This window comes from Nycticebus coucang, chromosome 22, assembly GCF_027406575.1.
Source record: "Nycticebus coucang isolate mNycCou1 chromosome 22, mNycCou1.pri, whole genome shotgun sequence".
NCBI lineage: Eukaryota > Metazoa > Chordata > Mammalia > Primates > Lorisidae > Nycticebus > Nycticebus coucang.
Window position 1 is genome coordinate 61,395,517 of NC_069801.1, and position 16,161 is coordinate 61,411,677.

General features: G+C 39.4%; 1 protein-coding gene across 4 annotated transcripts in view; it reads left to right on the forward strand.

Annotated features, from left to right (window-relative positions):
- ROR1 (receptor tyrosine kinase like orphan receptor 1) overlaps window positions 1–16,161 on the forward strand; it is a 475,596-nt gene that overhangs the window by 437,062 nt on the left and 22,373 nt on the right. For all 4 annotated transcript variants that reach the window (XM_053576765.1, XM_053576766.1, XM_053576768.1 and 1 more), the window contains one exon: window positions 14,091–14,302. In XM_053576765.1, coding sequence (XP_053432740.1) covers window positions 14,091–14,302 — 212 coding nt within the window. The remainder of the gene's footprint in view (window positions 1–14,090; window positions 14,303–16,161) is intronic.

The window sequence follows — 16,161 nt, forward strand, 5'->3', positions numbered from 1 at the left end:
CTGAGACACAAAATGATAAAAATCCTAGAAGAAAGTGTGGTAAAAACTCTTGATGATGTTAGACTGGGGAAATAGTTTATGACAAAGACTTCAGCAGCTTTTGCAATAACACCAAAAATTAACAAATGGGACTTAATTAAGCTGAAAAGCTTCTTCACAGCTAAGGATACAAGTAAAGAAAAAGACAACCTTCAGAATGGGAAAAACATTTGCAGGGTATCAATCTGACAAAGGTTTGACAACTAGAATCTACAGAGAACTCAAGTTAATCAACAAAACAAGAGTAAACAATCCCATGTACCTATGGCCAAAAGATATGAACAGAACCTTCTCTGACCAAGACAGATGAATAGCTAATGAACATTTGAAAAACTGCTCATTGTCCCTGATTATGAGAGAAATGCAAATCAAGACCAACCTGAGGTATCACCTAACCCCAGTGAGAATGGTCCACATCACGAAGTCTCAAAGCTCCAGTTGCTAGTGTGGATATGGAGAGAAGGGAACACTTTTACACTGCTGGTGGGATTGCCAACTAATACAACTTTTTTGGAGAATCCTCAACTCAAATTAGAGTTCCCATTTGATCCTGCAAACCCATTACTAGGCATCTACCCAGAATAAAAAAAAATCCTTTTATCATAAGGACATTTGCACTAAACTGTTTATTGCATCTCAATTTACAATCAGCAAAATGTGGAAACAATCTAAATGCCCACCAACCCAAGGATAGATTCACATTCTTGGTTATAAGTGTGTGTATAAATACACCATGGAATACTATGCAGACATTAAAAAAAGATGGAAGGGCAGCGCCTGTGGCTCAAGGAGTAGGGCGCTGGCCCCATATATCAGAGGTGGCGGGTTCAAACCCAGCCCTGGCCAAAAATAATAATAAAATAAAGGTTCTGATTAATCCCATAATCCCATTAAAAAATAAAATAAAAAAGATGGAGACTTAGGCCAGGCGTGGCGGCTCACACGTGTAATCCCAGCACTCTAGGAGGCAAGGCAGGCGGATTGCTGAAACTCACGAGTTCAAGATCAGCCTGAGCTAGAGCGAGACCTTGTCGGGTGTTATGATGGGCACCCGTAGTCCCAGCTACTCAGGAGGCTGAGGCAAGAGAATTGCTTGAGCCCAAGAGTCTGAGGTTGCTGTGAGCTATGACACCATGGTACTCTACCAGGGGTGACAAAGTGAGACTGTCTCAAAAAAAGTAAATAAAAAATAAAAAAGATGGAGACTTTGTATCTTTGTATTAACTTGGATGGAGGTGGAACACATTCTTCTTAGTAAAGCATCACATGAATGGAGAAGCAAGAATCCAGTGTGCTCAGTTCTAACATGAAGGCAGTAGATGATCTAATACGAAGTGGGGGAGTGGGGGAATGAGGGATCGGGGAGAGGGGAGGAGAAAGAGTGAGGGGACTCACAGGGTATGACACACCTCTTGGGGGTGGGACACAATTATAAAAGGGACTTTAATAACTGCAATCAGTATAACCTAATTCTTTGTACCCTCAATGAATCCCAAACAACAACAACAAAAAATGTTAAAATGAGAAAAAAAAGATTGATTAAAATGATGGGTTGGCAAATTAAAAAAAAAACAAAATGGACCTTGGATTCTAACCAGCTTTGATTATGTGTGTATCTCACTATATACGTGTTTGTGTGTGTGTGTGTGTAGAGGCAGGCATTAAGAATAACTTTTCATCTTACAGTGAGTTGTAAGCCAGTGTGAAAGATTTGAAATGAATCCGTCTTCATCCCAAATGAGATGGGATCTCATGGGAATATTCTTGCATTCTTTAGTTCAGGAATTCAAAATCTCCATGGGTTTCTTATTTTCCTAATGATAACTTTGTTTTAATTTCAATTAAGTAAGTCTAAAAGAAGTATAGGTCTAATTAAATAGAAAATGTGAATGTTTGTGGTATTTCTATAATAAAGGCATTTGAGAATAGTCTGCTACAGATTGTTTTATATGTGAACTTTCTCTCTAGGGCAAAATAGAAAATTAAGTACAACCAAATACGACTGTTATGAATTCGGGGAATTGGCTAGGCTAGGGCTATATGTATATACCCAGAAAGTGCTTGGAGAAAGTGAAATAAAGGGCAAAAGATAGTTTGGGCAAGACCTAACCCTCTCATCCTTCCAGTCTTTTCTTTCATGTCCCAGGCATCTAACAAATTAGAATGGTTAATTATCTATTCATTCACTCACGGAAACCAATATATGTTGAGGTTTTACTATGTTTCATACTCTGAACAAACTCCATCAGACCATGCCCTTGTGTAGCTTACAATCTAGTGGAAGAATCAGGTGAAAAAAATATGAATCACATTATTTATATGCTCATTTAGCTACTAGCACTTATGTCTGCTATCATGTGCTTTTTTTAAAGACAGGTTCTTACTTTATTGCCTGGGCTACGGTGCAGTGGCAGCCGCAAACTCCTAAGCTCACACACTCAGCCCTCTCAGTAGCTGGAACTATAAGTGTACACTGCTCCACCCAGCTAATTGTTTTTATTTTTGGTAGAGACAGGGGTCTTGTTATTGCTCAGGCTAGTCTCAAACTCCTGGCCTCAAATGATCCTCCAGCCTTGACCTTCCAAAATGCTGGGGTTACTTGTGTGAGCCACCAGGCTTTGCTTTTTAATGATGACTGCTGCTTCTTGAATACTGTGCTAAACTCTTTACGACAGCATCTTGCCTGGGACTTATTTGATGCTCAATAAAATGTGTTGAATTAATTTAATTCTCACAGTAACCACAAGATAAAGGTAACATCTTCATTTTACTGATGGTGAAACTGAGACGTTGTTTCTACTAAAGCCAAGACTCAATCTAGGTCCTTAGGACTTCAGATCCAGTCCTCTGCCATGCCATAACTGCTGAAAGAACAGAATCTAGATTATTTCAGAAGAATAAACATTCCTTTATCATTTTGCCTTTACCCTTGAACATTATAATCTTTCTGGGTCTTTGGGATTCTGGCCATTGGTTTTATTATTCACAGCTCCAGGGATACAGGAATGGTGCCCACAATCTATTCCGAGAGACCCAGGGTGTTCCACCGAGACTCAGCCTTGATATGGACCAGTCTCCCCAGCAGCTGGACCCAGGTCTCATGGTATTTGCGCTTCCCCCTTCAAATCCTATCTCCTCGCTTTCTGGCAGCCTCAGGTCTCCAGTCTCCCAAGGTGGCTGTCTCCTCTGAGATCTTGTCTGCAAAGCTTTGTTCACTGCCTTTACGTCTAGTCACTGTGACTACCTTCCAAGTTAAATACCTGGGGTTGGGTAGAAACTAAACTGAAAAATAAGCATTTTCCCTAAGTTCTTTCCAACTGGCTGTTGGGCACACCTCCCAGAACAACCACTTTGCTAGAAAGTCTTTCTTTCTCTGTGCAGCTCAGGGGCCAGAGCTCTGGGAACTGTTAATTTCCCCTTTTGCAGTGATCTGGCTATTTTTCTTTGGCTGTATTCTACCAAGTGACTTACATTCTTTCTCTCTTTCCTAGTAATTAAAATCCTCTGTTTCTTTCTTAATTTGTATGGGGAGGCAGAATCCCAATTGCATTTGTGTTTTGATAGTCAAACTCTGACCCTTTATTTCACTCTTGACCAAGTCCCATGTGTCTTCCCCCAGGCATACCCGAGCATCTCTCTCTTCTCTGAGTAAAGGGTTCTCCTCTGCCAAATAAACAGAACTTTCAAGCTGCAGGTTGTTTTTACTCCTATACCAGCTTCACCAAAGACTACCCACTGAGAAGAAAAAACTACCCATTTGGCTCCATTTGGAGTTTTCATATCTATATATCTATATACACAAGCTTATTGCTTGTATATTTCCTTATAAGTCCTTGCTTGTAACAATTTGCCAAAGGTCACTTTGCCCAAGTTTTGTGCCTGAAAAACCTCAACTTGTCCCAGAATCTTTCAAACACCTGCCCTGGGCTCTGCTTTGTCACAAACCATTTTCTACAACGGGGTGGTTTACAGTTCAGGGCAAGGCAGATGTTTTCCAGATTGCAAACACTGCAGTTTTTAACTCACTCTGTCAGCAGCCTTCTCCCTTGTTTCATAGAAGACCTGTTGTAAGGCAATCTGTCTTTCAGCCATTCCTTCAAACTAACATTGAACATTACAGTGAATTGGATGGTAGGGAGGAATAAAAGAGAAAGGGGTAGAGCACTGCCCTGTACAGTTGGAAGCGTAAAGAAGAGTTATTTTTATGCCACAGGGATTTTCAAGATGTACTTTAGTTTTCAGTCTTTATACATTTTCAACCAAGTAAAGAAAAACTGTAACCTAAAACTTATGGCTAAGTCATGTTCCATAAACACTTTTAACCATAAAATATTTTTCTCTCAAAGTGTTTTTTTTTTTAGACTCAGTTTACCTCTGATATTCACTCAGAGTATAAGCTTCTTTCTCTGCTCTTTGGAAAGCTCTTCGCACTCTGGGTCACGACCATGCCAGTAAGAAGAGCTTGTTGACATACCCCTTGCTGACACAATTCTCTTACAGTACCGCAATGACTATTGCTATCAGCTTCACAACAAAATTTTTTTATAGTCAAAATTTTTGGTAAGAAACAAATGGCACAAGAAACATACTAACTAAAGGGAATTTTATAAAGAAATTATAAGAAAAGTGTTGGCAGAATTAGGGGAAATCAATAATAATAAATGCAAGACCAGAAGCTAGCAGGCTTGGGGAGTCTCACCACCTAGACCAGTCGGTGCAGTGACAGCTGAGACTGCAGAGAGGGCTTCATGCACACTGTGGCCTTTGGCAGGGGAAGCAGTCTTTGTCAACCCGCAAAGAGGAAGCCAGAGAGCAAGTACATAATACAGCCACCTCCCTATGCTGACCACCTCCTGAAGGTGCCCTAATGTTCATACACCAGACATGCACCACGTGTTCGCATCAGTACAATAGGCCCAGTTCCTTATGGTGACCAGCTCCTCCCATTCCCATGGGTGGTCAACTTACAGAGGTTCTTCTGTACTCTGTTCTTGCCCTCCATCTCCTACCTGTGACTACTGGTAGAAGAACCTAACTAGAGGCCAGGGGTCCAGGCCAGGGAACCCACCGATCCTTCCATTGAGATTAGCTTCAGCATAGAGCTGGTACTGAAGGGAGGGGGCATCTGAAACTGAGCCTAGTGGTCTAAGGACACTCAGGGAAAATGTCATCACTGAATTTGAATTGTTTTTTGTAAGAGTCAAACGTTCAGGAGGGGCCTAAATAAGTTATGCCAACTCAGTTTATAAAATCAGAGAACCTTGGGAGTAGCCACAGAAGTCACCCAGCCTCTGCTTGAACATTGCCAGACCTCTCCAGAGACAGGGAAATAGTTCCTCTCCAAAGTGGTCATGGAGTGGTCTCCACTGCTTAAAAGTTCTGCTTTGTAAGCTAGAGACCAAAGCTTGTATGTGAAATCTGATTTTTTTAATGTTGACTACTAATTTAATTTTTTTAAAAACCCTAATAAAGAACAGGTCTATAGACTAGATAGACCAGTTTTTAACCTCGGGGTGATTTCTCATGCAGATTTGAAGATGTCTGTCACATCCTCCCTTTGACTCCTATCTCCCCCTCCTCTGGATGTTCCTTGCTCTTCCAAAATCCTTCTTTAAAATGTGCTGTTAGAATGGAAGGCACCTTTCGGTGTTTTCTAACCAGAGCAGATAGAAGAGGACCATGACGCTCTTGTTCATTAGTACTGCCAGTGAAGGCTGTTGTTTTGCTGCAAGTGCCATAGATACCTTTAGAGCAATTTCATCATGCTGTTGCTGAGTCCAGTGGGTTTAGTTCTCTTTGGTGGGTTTCTTTTCTTCTTGTTATTTTTGCTGTTGTTGTTTGGTTACATTAATAATTATTTAGCAGGTTTCTCTAATGGATTTTATAAGCAAGTCTTTAACTTAACTATAAGTTATTTGTAAAATTTCAAATTGCTGGTTTGGGTTCATTTAGCTTAAAATGATCCTTTAAAGTTTTACTTTGCGGATAGGTACCTTTCCTAGATTCAGGCTCTTTCAAGTTTGAGGACCATATCATCGGTGATAATGTTAAACAAGCAGCTTCTCTCAAGCAGAGAGACAATTTGACAGCGATTTGCTGATTACTCAGTAAAGGTAGATGGTGGCTTATAAACCCATCTAATTGCTATTATCCAGACCTCCATCTTGTCCACCTTGATCAGATGTTTTGCTAAAGTTTAAATGTGCTTTGTCTACCACTGTAAAATAATCCCATCAAAAATGAAATATTTAATTTTATACAACCTATTAAATTTTGGCACAAGGCGCCAGCCATATACATCAGAGCTGGCAGGTTTGAATCCAGCCCAGGCCTGCCAAACAACAATGACAACTACAACAAAAAAAAATAGCAGGGTGTTGTGGTGGGCGCCTATAGTCCCAGCTACTTGGAAGGCTGAGGCAAGAGAATCACTTGAGCCCAGGAGTTGGAGGTTGCTGTAAGCTGTGATGCCATGGCACTCTACCCAGGGTGACAGCTTGAGGCTCTGTCTCAAAAAAATAAATAAATAAATAAATTTTGGCACATGAAGATTAGCCAGATTAAAAAGTAGGCAAAGGATTAGAATAAACATTTCTCTGAAAAATATATACAAATGGCCAAGAAGTATATGAAAAGGTGTTCAGTATCACTAGTAATTAGACAAATGCAAGTCAAAACCCCAAAGAGATACTATCTCACACCCATCAGGATGACAATTACCACAAAAATAGAAAATAGCAAGTGCTAGTGAAGATGTAGAGAAATTGGAATAATTGTGTACTGTTGTTGGAAATGTAAAATGGTACAGCTGCTATGGAAAGCAATAGGGAAATTGCACAAAAAATTAACAATAGAATTATCAGGTGATCCAGCAATCACACTTCTTAGTATTTATCAAAAAAAAAAAAAAAAACTGAAAGCAGGGTCTTAAAGAGATATTTGCACATCCATGTTCCTTGCAACATTATTCACAACAACCACAGGGCGGAAGCATCCAAATGCCCACCAAAAGATGAACGAATGAAGAAAACACAGTATATACAAACAGTGGAAGGGTTAGTCTTTAAAAAGAAGGAAATTTGGTCACGCTGCAACATGAGGAACCTTGAAGATATTATGCTAAGTGAAATAATCTGTCACAGAAAGACATGCAAGGTCTGACAATTTCACAGTCTTGCCGCTGTGCCCTTATGTTGGCAGCGTTATACAGACAACTCAGTCAGATTTCCTAACCTGGGTACATGACTACCTCACAACTGTGTGTGTGTCAATGAGTAGTGGTGTCTTGCTGAGTGGCGTTCATTATTGTTGCATGTTTTTGTGTGCCATTGAAAGAATGTTGGAGCTTGAATTAGAGCAACAAACAGACCTTAAATTTCCTGTTAAACTTGGCAAGAGTAGAAGTGAAATCAGGGATATAGTAGTCCATTTGTATGGTTAATGCCATGAAGAAAACAGCATTGCACAAATGGATTAAACATTTTTCTGAGAGAAAGCATCACGGATGAAGAGAGGTCAGGCCGGCCAGCAATGAGCAGAACTGATGAAAACATTGCAAAAATATAATGTTTGCATCGAAATTGAATTGTGTGTCAAAATCGTCAGCTGACTTTAAGAAGCATAGGAGATGAAACATTGATAGACAAACAGTTAGGAAACTGTTAACTGAAAACCTTGGCCTGAGAAAGGTGTGTGCAAAAATGGTCCCAAAGGAGCTTTTTACTGATGGACAAAAGTAAAGGAGAGTCAAAGTTTACTGACAGCTTTTGCTGAGGCAAGATGATGTTTTGGGCCATGTTATCACTGGTGAGGAAACGTGGGTGTACCAATATGACCCTGAGACATAGTGTCAAAGTGCACAATGGAGATCAGCCCATTCTGCACAACCAAAAAATTTCCATCAGGGGTGGCGCCTGTGGCTCCAAGGAGTAGGGTGCGGCCCCATATGCTGGAGGCGGCAGTTTCAAACCCAGCCCCAGCCAAAAACTGCAAAAAAAAAAAAAAAAAAAAAATTCTGTCAGTCTAAAATAAAAGTCAAAATTGTGTTGCTAACTTTTTTTGATATCAGAAGGATTGTTCATTACAGATTTGTACCAAATGGAAAAACTAACCAAGTTTACTATTTGGAAGTGCTGAAAAGGCTGCATGTAAAACTTTAGATGAAAATGACCTAAAGTTTTTGCCAACAGTTCATGGTTCTTGGATCACAACAATGCACCAGCTTACACAGCGTGGGAGTTTTTAGCCAGTAAACAAATGATTGTGTTGAAACACCCTCCCTACTCACCTGATCTGGCCCCCAATGACTTCCTCTTACCCAAAGATAAATATTGAAAGGAAGAAATTTTGGTGACATTTAGGACATCAAGGATAATACAGTGATAGCTCTGATGGGCATTCCAGGAAAAGAGCTCCAAAATTGCTCTGAAGGATGGACTAGGTGCTGGCATCAGGACACAGCTTTCCAAAGAGAGTGCTTTGAAGGTGACCCGCAGAGATATTTAGCAATGAGGTGCGAAATTTCTAGGATGAGCTTTTAAACTTAATTGTCAGACCTTGTCTACTGTATAATCTACTTAATAAGTTATTTAAAAATAGTCAAATTCGGGCGGCGCCTGTGGCTCAGTGAGTAGGATGCCAGCCCCATATGCCGAGGGTGGTGAGTTCAAACCCAGCCCTGGCCAAACTGCAACAAACAAAAAACAAAAACAAAAAAAAAATAGTCAAATTCATAAAAACAGAAAGTAGAATGTTGTTAAATGGGAATAGAGTTTCAGTTTTGCAAGATAAAAAAGTTCTGGAAATTGGTGACATAACTATGAATACACTTGACATTACTGAACCGTCCAATTAGAAGTGGTGAAGATGGTAAACTCTACATTGTATGTTTTTTTTTATTGTTGTTCATTTGTCTTTTGGTGGTTTTTTGATCCAGAGTCTGACTCTGTTGCCCAGGCTAGACTGCCATGGCATCAGCCTAGTTCACTGCAACCTCAGACTCCTGGGTTCAAGTGATCCTGTCTCAGCCTCACTACAGGCACCCGCCACTTGCTAATTTTTCTATTTTTAGCAGAGATGATGTCTCATTCCTGATCAAGCTGGTCTCTGGAACTCCTGAGCTAAAGCATTACTCCTGCCTCAGCCTCCCAGAATGCTAGGATTAAAGGCATGAGCCACCACACCCAGCCCTATATATTTTTTTATAATTAAACATTTTTTAATTGTTAAAAAAAGATTAGCCCAACTCTTTTCTTTCATAACAGGGAAAACTGAAGCTCTGAGAATTTATAAAAACTTTTAGTGAACTTGCATAGATTCCAGTTACTAACGTGTTTCCAAATGCTCATAAATGAGTTACTGCCTCTAACTTACTATAGTTTTCTGTAGAGGAAAATTTTTACCACTGTATACACCCTAATCAGCATTTTTTAAAGAACTCATTTGAGAATACATATCTGCTTAGTATTTCCATCATCAAGCCAGGAATGAGTGCCTGGACCTTGCCTGCCAGCTGCAGGTCTTATTACCACACTTTCTCTTTTGGCTTCTGGGCACATGCTTAAATGTCCCTGGTGCACAGCCACCTGCTGCAGACCTGCCTATGTTATAGTTTTCAAATAATAAATGGTAGTGATTCCTGTTTAATTTCTATGGTTTTTAATTTTTTTCAGACAAGATCATAATTTAAACTTGTTTAATTTCCTTTGACTTCTAATGTTCTAAAGACTTTCTCCCACCTTTGCCATATTTAAAAATGAGTGTTTCTAGTTTTAACTCAAAGTAATTTCTCAGGGTGGCGCATGTGGCTCAAAGGGGTAGTGCGCTGGCCCCATATGCCAGAGATGGCGGGTTCAAACCCAGCCCTGGCCAAAAACTACAAAGTAATATCTCAGATAATGTTTCTCTTTATAAAAAGTACCTCTTGAGTAAGAATTCATGATTACCTTGCTTTTAAAGGTTCAGGATAAAAAAGGAGTGTTTTCTCCATTATGCCTAATTATTAATCAAACTATTGAAAATCATTGTAAAAATAAACTAGGAATCTCAGATGTGAACTGTGATACCAAATTGTTGCTTTTTTGAAAGGAAATTAATCACGTGATTTGGACTAAATTGTTAGTTTCAAAAAAATCCCAAGTATTTAACTTGAAGCAACTAATATGTGCGTTTAACTTTTGAAGCAGTTATTCCAAAGTCCTAAAAATCTTCACCCTTCTAATTTTCACCCAATTTTTCTCTGCAATGCATTGGAGGTGTCCATTTCCCTTTGACATGAATAGTGAGAATAATTTCCGTTATTCTGATGTGATTTTTTTTAAATAGTATAAGCCCCACCAGATATTATTGTCATTGAAAGGGAACCTTTGGATCTTAAATAGAATGGTGAAAAACAATTCCATATAATATTTTAGGGTAATTTTTTTAGTGATATAATTTAAAACACACAGAAGCATTGAAGGAGGACAGACTTGCATTCCAATGCACACTCTCCTATTTTCTAGCTTTGGAGAATTATTTATCCTTCCACAGCCTCTGTTTCTCTATCTGCAAAATCCAGATAACACCAAAGTGCCTACTGGATTAAAATTAAAATAAAAATGCTAGGATGTAAAAAAGGACTTTAGCAGATACTAGTTTTCTGATTTTCCATTAGTAAGGTAAATTGTTTTGTGGAATACTTTTATAAGAGGTAAAAGAGACAAGAGCCAGAGACTCAATCCTCTTCTGGCCAAATACAGAGAGCTGGGTAGGGAAGGAAGCAGGTCCACCGAGGACTCACCATAGGCCTGAGTTTATTTTCTGTCACTTCCTGCATGACCACCTATTGTTCTGCTTGAGTATTTCACTTGGCAAAAAGACATTGTGCCCTCTGTGCTGGTTTACAGTCAGAAGGGGCCAAGTTGACTTTAAAGGATTTAGCTTCCGGAAGTTTGTTCTCCTGCAGACCTACAGGGGTATTTGTCCCAGACCTCTTGTTTACAAGAAAAGGCCTTCGTGAATAATCAGATAGGGAATGAATACAGAATAGACTCCTTTGTTTGCCAGACAGGTAAGATCCTACTTTATTTTGTTGCTAAAAATCTAGGCTGGAAAAATGATGATTACATTAACCTCATTGCTTTTGTTATCAGTACCCTCATAATGATTTCATTGAAAATCCAAGAATAACAACAGATTCCCCTCCCCCACACTGACTCAGGATACTGAGAAATTTGGAAATGGTTTATCATGTTAATAATGAACATGGCACCCAACAGCTGTACGGCAATTTCCAGTTATTCCAGGTTCTTTCATAAACATTATCTCAGCCGATTCTCACATGAGCCAAGTAAGATCAATAGAGCAAATATTGTTATCCTCGTTGAATAAATGAGGAAACAGCGGTCAGAGAAGTTGTTCTTGCTTAAGTATTTAGCATTTCCAGCCCTGAACTTTTGTTCACAACTCCCCTTCTACTCTAAGGGTAAAGGGCAAACACTGAGTGGTTCAGTTGTAACTGGTACTAGAGTAGATGAACTGTCTACGTCAATTCTGTGAAGTGTTATCATTCCCATTTACAGATGAATCTGCTCAGTGCCCCCGTGCCTGCTGAAGGTCATCTAGATCATGACAAGAGTCTCTCACTCTTCCCTGATTCTGCTACATTGTTTCTAAAGTGTAAATATAAGTGTGTGTGTGTGTGTGTGTGTGTGAGCATATATAAGTGGTCAGCGCTCTGATGGTTTGAGATGCCTGTCCTCCTATCTGTCCACAGACATGTGGATACAGTCTCTACCAAAGCACCTGGCAATGACTAGAACAGCCTCTCACAATGCCTGGGTGACAGACTTACCTGTGACAATGTAGAAAGCAGTGAGTTAACAAAACAGCATGTCTGGCAAAGCTTCCGTGTTATTCCCCACCGTTTTCACCTCCATGAAACAGGAGAAACCCTACAGTGGGAAAATCGGTGAAAGCAACAGCCATTGTCCAATTGCAGGCGGGGTGGGTAGTAGCAGGCAGGGTCCATGGGAAGTGAGACTGGCAAAGAGTCCCGTCTTTTGACTTATTAGCGGCACATCTTTGGGCAAGTTACTTAACCACACTGTCCCTCAGCTTCCTCATCTGTAAAAATGGGGATGTCACCTATTTTGTGGAGTTGGTTGTGACATAAAATTGGTTCATGAAAAGTACCTGTTTAGTAGTAGTAATAACAGCTAACATGATTTTGTTCCAATAGAAAACACTTGATAAATATTTAAATTGCTATTATTTTTATTATACTTCGTCACCAGATTTAACCCCTCTTCCAATGGGCTAACTCATAAAGCCTTGTTCCACCCCTAGGTTGTAGCACTTAACAACAGTACATTCTAATTATCTTTTCTCTATTTTCCTTCACAAACCATGAGCTCCTTAAGAGCAGAGGACATGTCATATTTCATCTTATACTCCCAGTATCTAGATTAGTCCTTGCCCACATAGCTTCTGTTTGTTGACTTAGTAAACGAGTGGAAAGATAATTGAATGGATGCATGGTTAATTCTCGTGTAAATAATCATCCCTGAATTTTGTGTCACTCTAAATTTTTGCACTTTGGGGTTTTCTTAAAGAAAAATAGCTAATCTTGGTGATCAGGGCCTTCCATTATGTAACCCCTCTAATTACTAGCCATAATTCTTATGTATATTTTACCAGTGAAATGATTCATTAATGATAATATATGCCCTACCAGGGGTCCTCACACTTTTTAAACAGGGGGCCCGTTCACTGTCCCTCAGACCGTTAGAGGACTGGACTATAGTTTAAAAAAAAAAAAAACTGAACAAATTCCTATGCACACTGCACATATCTTATTTTGAAATAAACAAAATGGGAACAAATACAATCACACCACATCATGTGGCCCGCGGGCCGTAGTTTAAGGACCCCTGCATTTTCTTTTAATGGTCAGACTCAAATTGACAGAAAAGAAAAGCATGTCTCATGTTCTTCTATACATACTATATTCTTTTCCAAACATTGCTAAAGTGGATATATAAGAATTCAAAAATATACTTCAGAGTGTTAACACTCATAGTTATTGGGTTCATATGAAACCCCTTAAAAAGAATTTGGGGGTTTCAAAAAAAGAGTAAAGAGAGGGAGGGGGAGGTCAGGAGGAGGGGATCCAACCTATGTGCGTAACGCAGTGATGCATTTCTTATACTATTAAGAATAGAGTATGAATGGTTTTACCACAACAAATAAGAAGATGGTTTTGCAAATCAGGTAGATGTAAGCATTCCACATTGTATATGAAATCAGCACATTGTACCCCATAAATTCATTAATATACACAGTTACGATTTAATAAAGAATTTCTTAAAAAAAAATGTTCCAACTATGCAGTGCTGCTATGCTGGAGGGAATTGTAGACACCTTCCAAAATGGACACTTTAGTTTTGCAGATGAGAAAAATGAGGCCCAGAGATGTGGATGTTTTGTTCAGGGTCACACAGCTCATCAAAGACTAAACTGACTCTGACTTCAGGCCCCCATATTCTCAGGCCAGTGGCTCTTTGTAAACTGAGACCAGGATTCTTTAGTGATCTGGGAGATACAGGACTGGCTGACCTATAAGTCCAAACTACCTAAGATAAAGAAATGGTTTCTGAAACATCAGGATGTGCTGGCTGCTCTGGGCTGGAAGCCAGTGGAAGAAGAGCCCTGTGGTCCACGCGTTGTCTCAGGGCTCACCATTCCTTCTCATGGCATTTAGCTTTTAGGGTGTTGGAGAAAGGCAGGCCTTCCACTTAAAAGAAGCAAGGTTAGAGGGAGACACCACACATACACCCAAGGTCTTCATAATGTCCCTCTATAGTTTGTAAATGTTTGAACTTCAGATTTTTAAACTTCAGTAAATCATGTTGAAGGTTTGATAGAAACAAAGTGTAATAAGCTATGGACTCTTTTTCTCACAGTGGATTTGTGTGTGGGAAGAATAAAGATCATTTTAAACAATGCAGTGTAATATTATACATGTTATTTTAACAAGTGTAACTTTTGCTCTTTTTCGTTTCTGGACCCAGATTCAAAGGATTCCAAGGAGAAGAATAAAATGGAAATCCTATACATACTGGTGCCAAGTGTGGCCATTCCGCTGGCTATTGCTTTGCTCTTCTTCTTCATCTGTGTCTGCCGCAATAACCAGAAGTCATCGTCACCACCAGTCCAGAGGCAACCAAAACACGTCAGAGGTCAAAATGTGGAGATGTCAATGCTGAATGCATACAAACCCAAGGTAACATGAGCAGTGCAGAGCTGTGTTTATACCATGGGCTAAAGCAAAACCTTACAACCCTCCCATGCTTAGAAGTCAAATACTATGGAATCAGAGTCTTCCAGTGTTTGAGTTTATTTTCAGCAAGCGCAAAAACTAACCATGTATCTTTAACTTTGCGCAGTCTACTTCAGAGCTGGGCTTTCCAAAGCACTGCCTTAGCACAGAGTTTGCTGGGCTAGAAGGGATCCTTATATTATCCTGGCCAGCCCTTCAGAACTCAGAATGCAAGCTATTTTTCAAAATTTCTAAGAAGGAAATTTCCATTCTTTCCAATCAAACTGAGAGAGATCAAGCATTGTTTACAAACTTCACTGTCACGAAATCCTGTGTTTGTTTTTGTTGGTTGTTTTTTTTTTGCAGTTTTTGATCTGGGCCAGGTTTAAACCTGCTACCTCCCATATATGGGGTCAGCACCCTACTCCTTTGAGCCACAGGAGCTGCCCAGGCAATCCTTTTCATTGTGCAACAATGTGCATATATAGTTAAAATTTCTATACTATAAACTTCTATATAAAACTTCTGTACTATATACTATATAAAAATGTTCAAGATAGAAAATGTTATGGGGTTTTTTAAGTTTATTTGTATTTACTTATTTATTATTTTTTTGAGATAGACTCTTACTCTGTTGCCCTGGGTAGAATGCCATGGCACTAGCTCACAGTAACCCCAAATTCCTAGGTTCAAGTGATCTTCCTATCTCAGCCTCAGTAGTATCTGGGCCTGTAGGCACCCGTCACAACACCTGGCTAATTTTTCCATTTTTAGTAGAGATGTGTCTCATTTTTGCTCAGGCTAGTCTTGTACTCCCGAGCTCAAGAGATGCTCCCACCTCGGCTTCCCAAAGTACTAAGATTACAGGTGTGAGCCACTGAGCCTGGCCATTAGGTGTTTTTTTGTTTTTTTGTTTTTTTTTTTTTAATGACAATTTTTAAAAAAGCCCTAAGCCCTATCCATGCCTAACTTAAATACTTTTCTCTTTAGCTAGAGCAAATTTTAAGAGAAGTGTCCTTACAACAATCTTTGAATCCTGTTTTATGATAGCCCTTCTTACCCTTCCCTCTCTGTGCTAAATCACAGATTTAGCTTTTTGCTTTTTTTTCATATCTTTCAACATTTGGATTGCTCGAGGTCCTGGGAATGACCCTGGGTCACCCCCGTGTTACATCTTGGAACTGAAATACAACAGAAGCTTTTTGTCAGGAACGCCAACACCTCAACCTCAGTGCTCTCAGCAAAGGGATTTTATTTAAACAATTTACATTCAAAAGTCTGTCTTTTCTAATTGCTTCAACTCCATAGGAGAACAGTCATTCATTCACTCAGCAAATACTTACATTCTCTGTGGGTTAGTGACCATAATATTCTTTTGACCCTCATGAAGAGGAGATTCATTACTTTCTTTTTTTGATAATGACCTAATTTTTATTTTCAGTTTTTATTGGCGTGCAAAGACAAATTTAACACATAATGCAAATTAATTGCATTTAGTTCTGTTTCTTTAGGACTTCTTAAAATTTTTCAGAATATTAAGGGGGTACAAATGTTTGGTTACATAAATTGCTTTGTACCATTTGAGTCCAAGTTATAAGGATGCCTGTCACCCAGACAGTGTGCATTGTACTCATTAGGTGTGAATTTACACCTGCCCTTCTGCCCCTCCTACCTACTTGAATTTGATGAGTGCTATTTCCATATGAGCACATAAGTGTTAATCGATTAGTTCCAGTTTAATAGTGAGCACATGTGGTGCTTGTTTTTCCGTTCTTGTGAAAAGGTGATGCATTACTTTGGGAAAAATAATGTCTTCACACCCA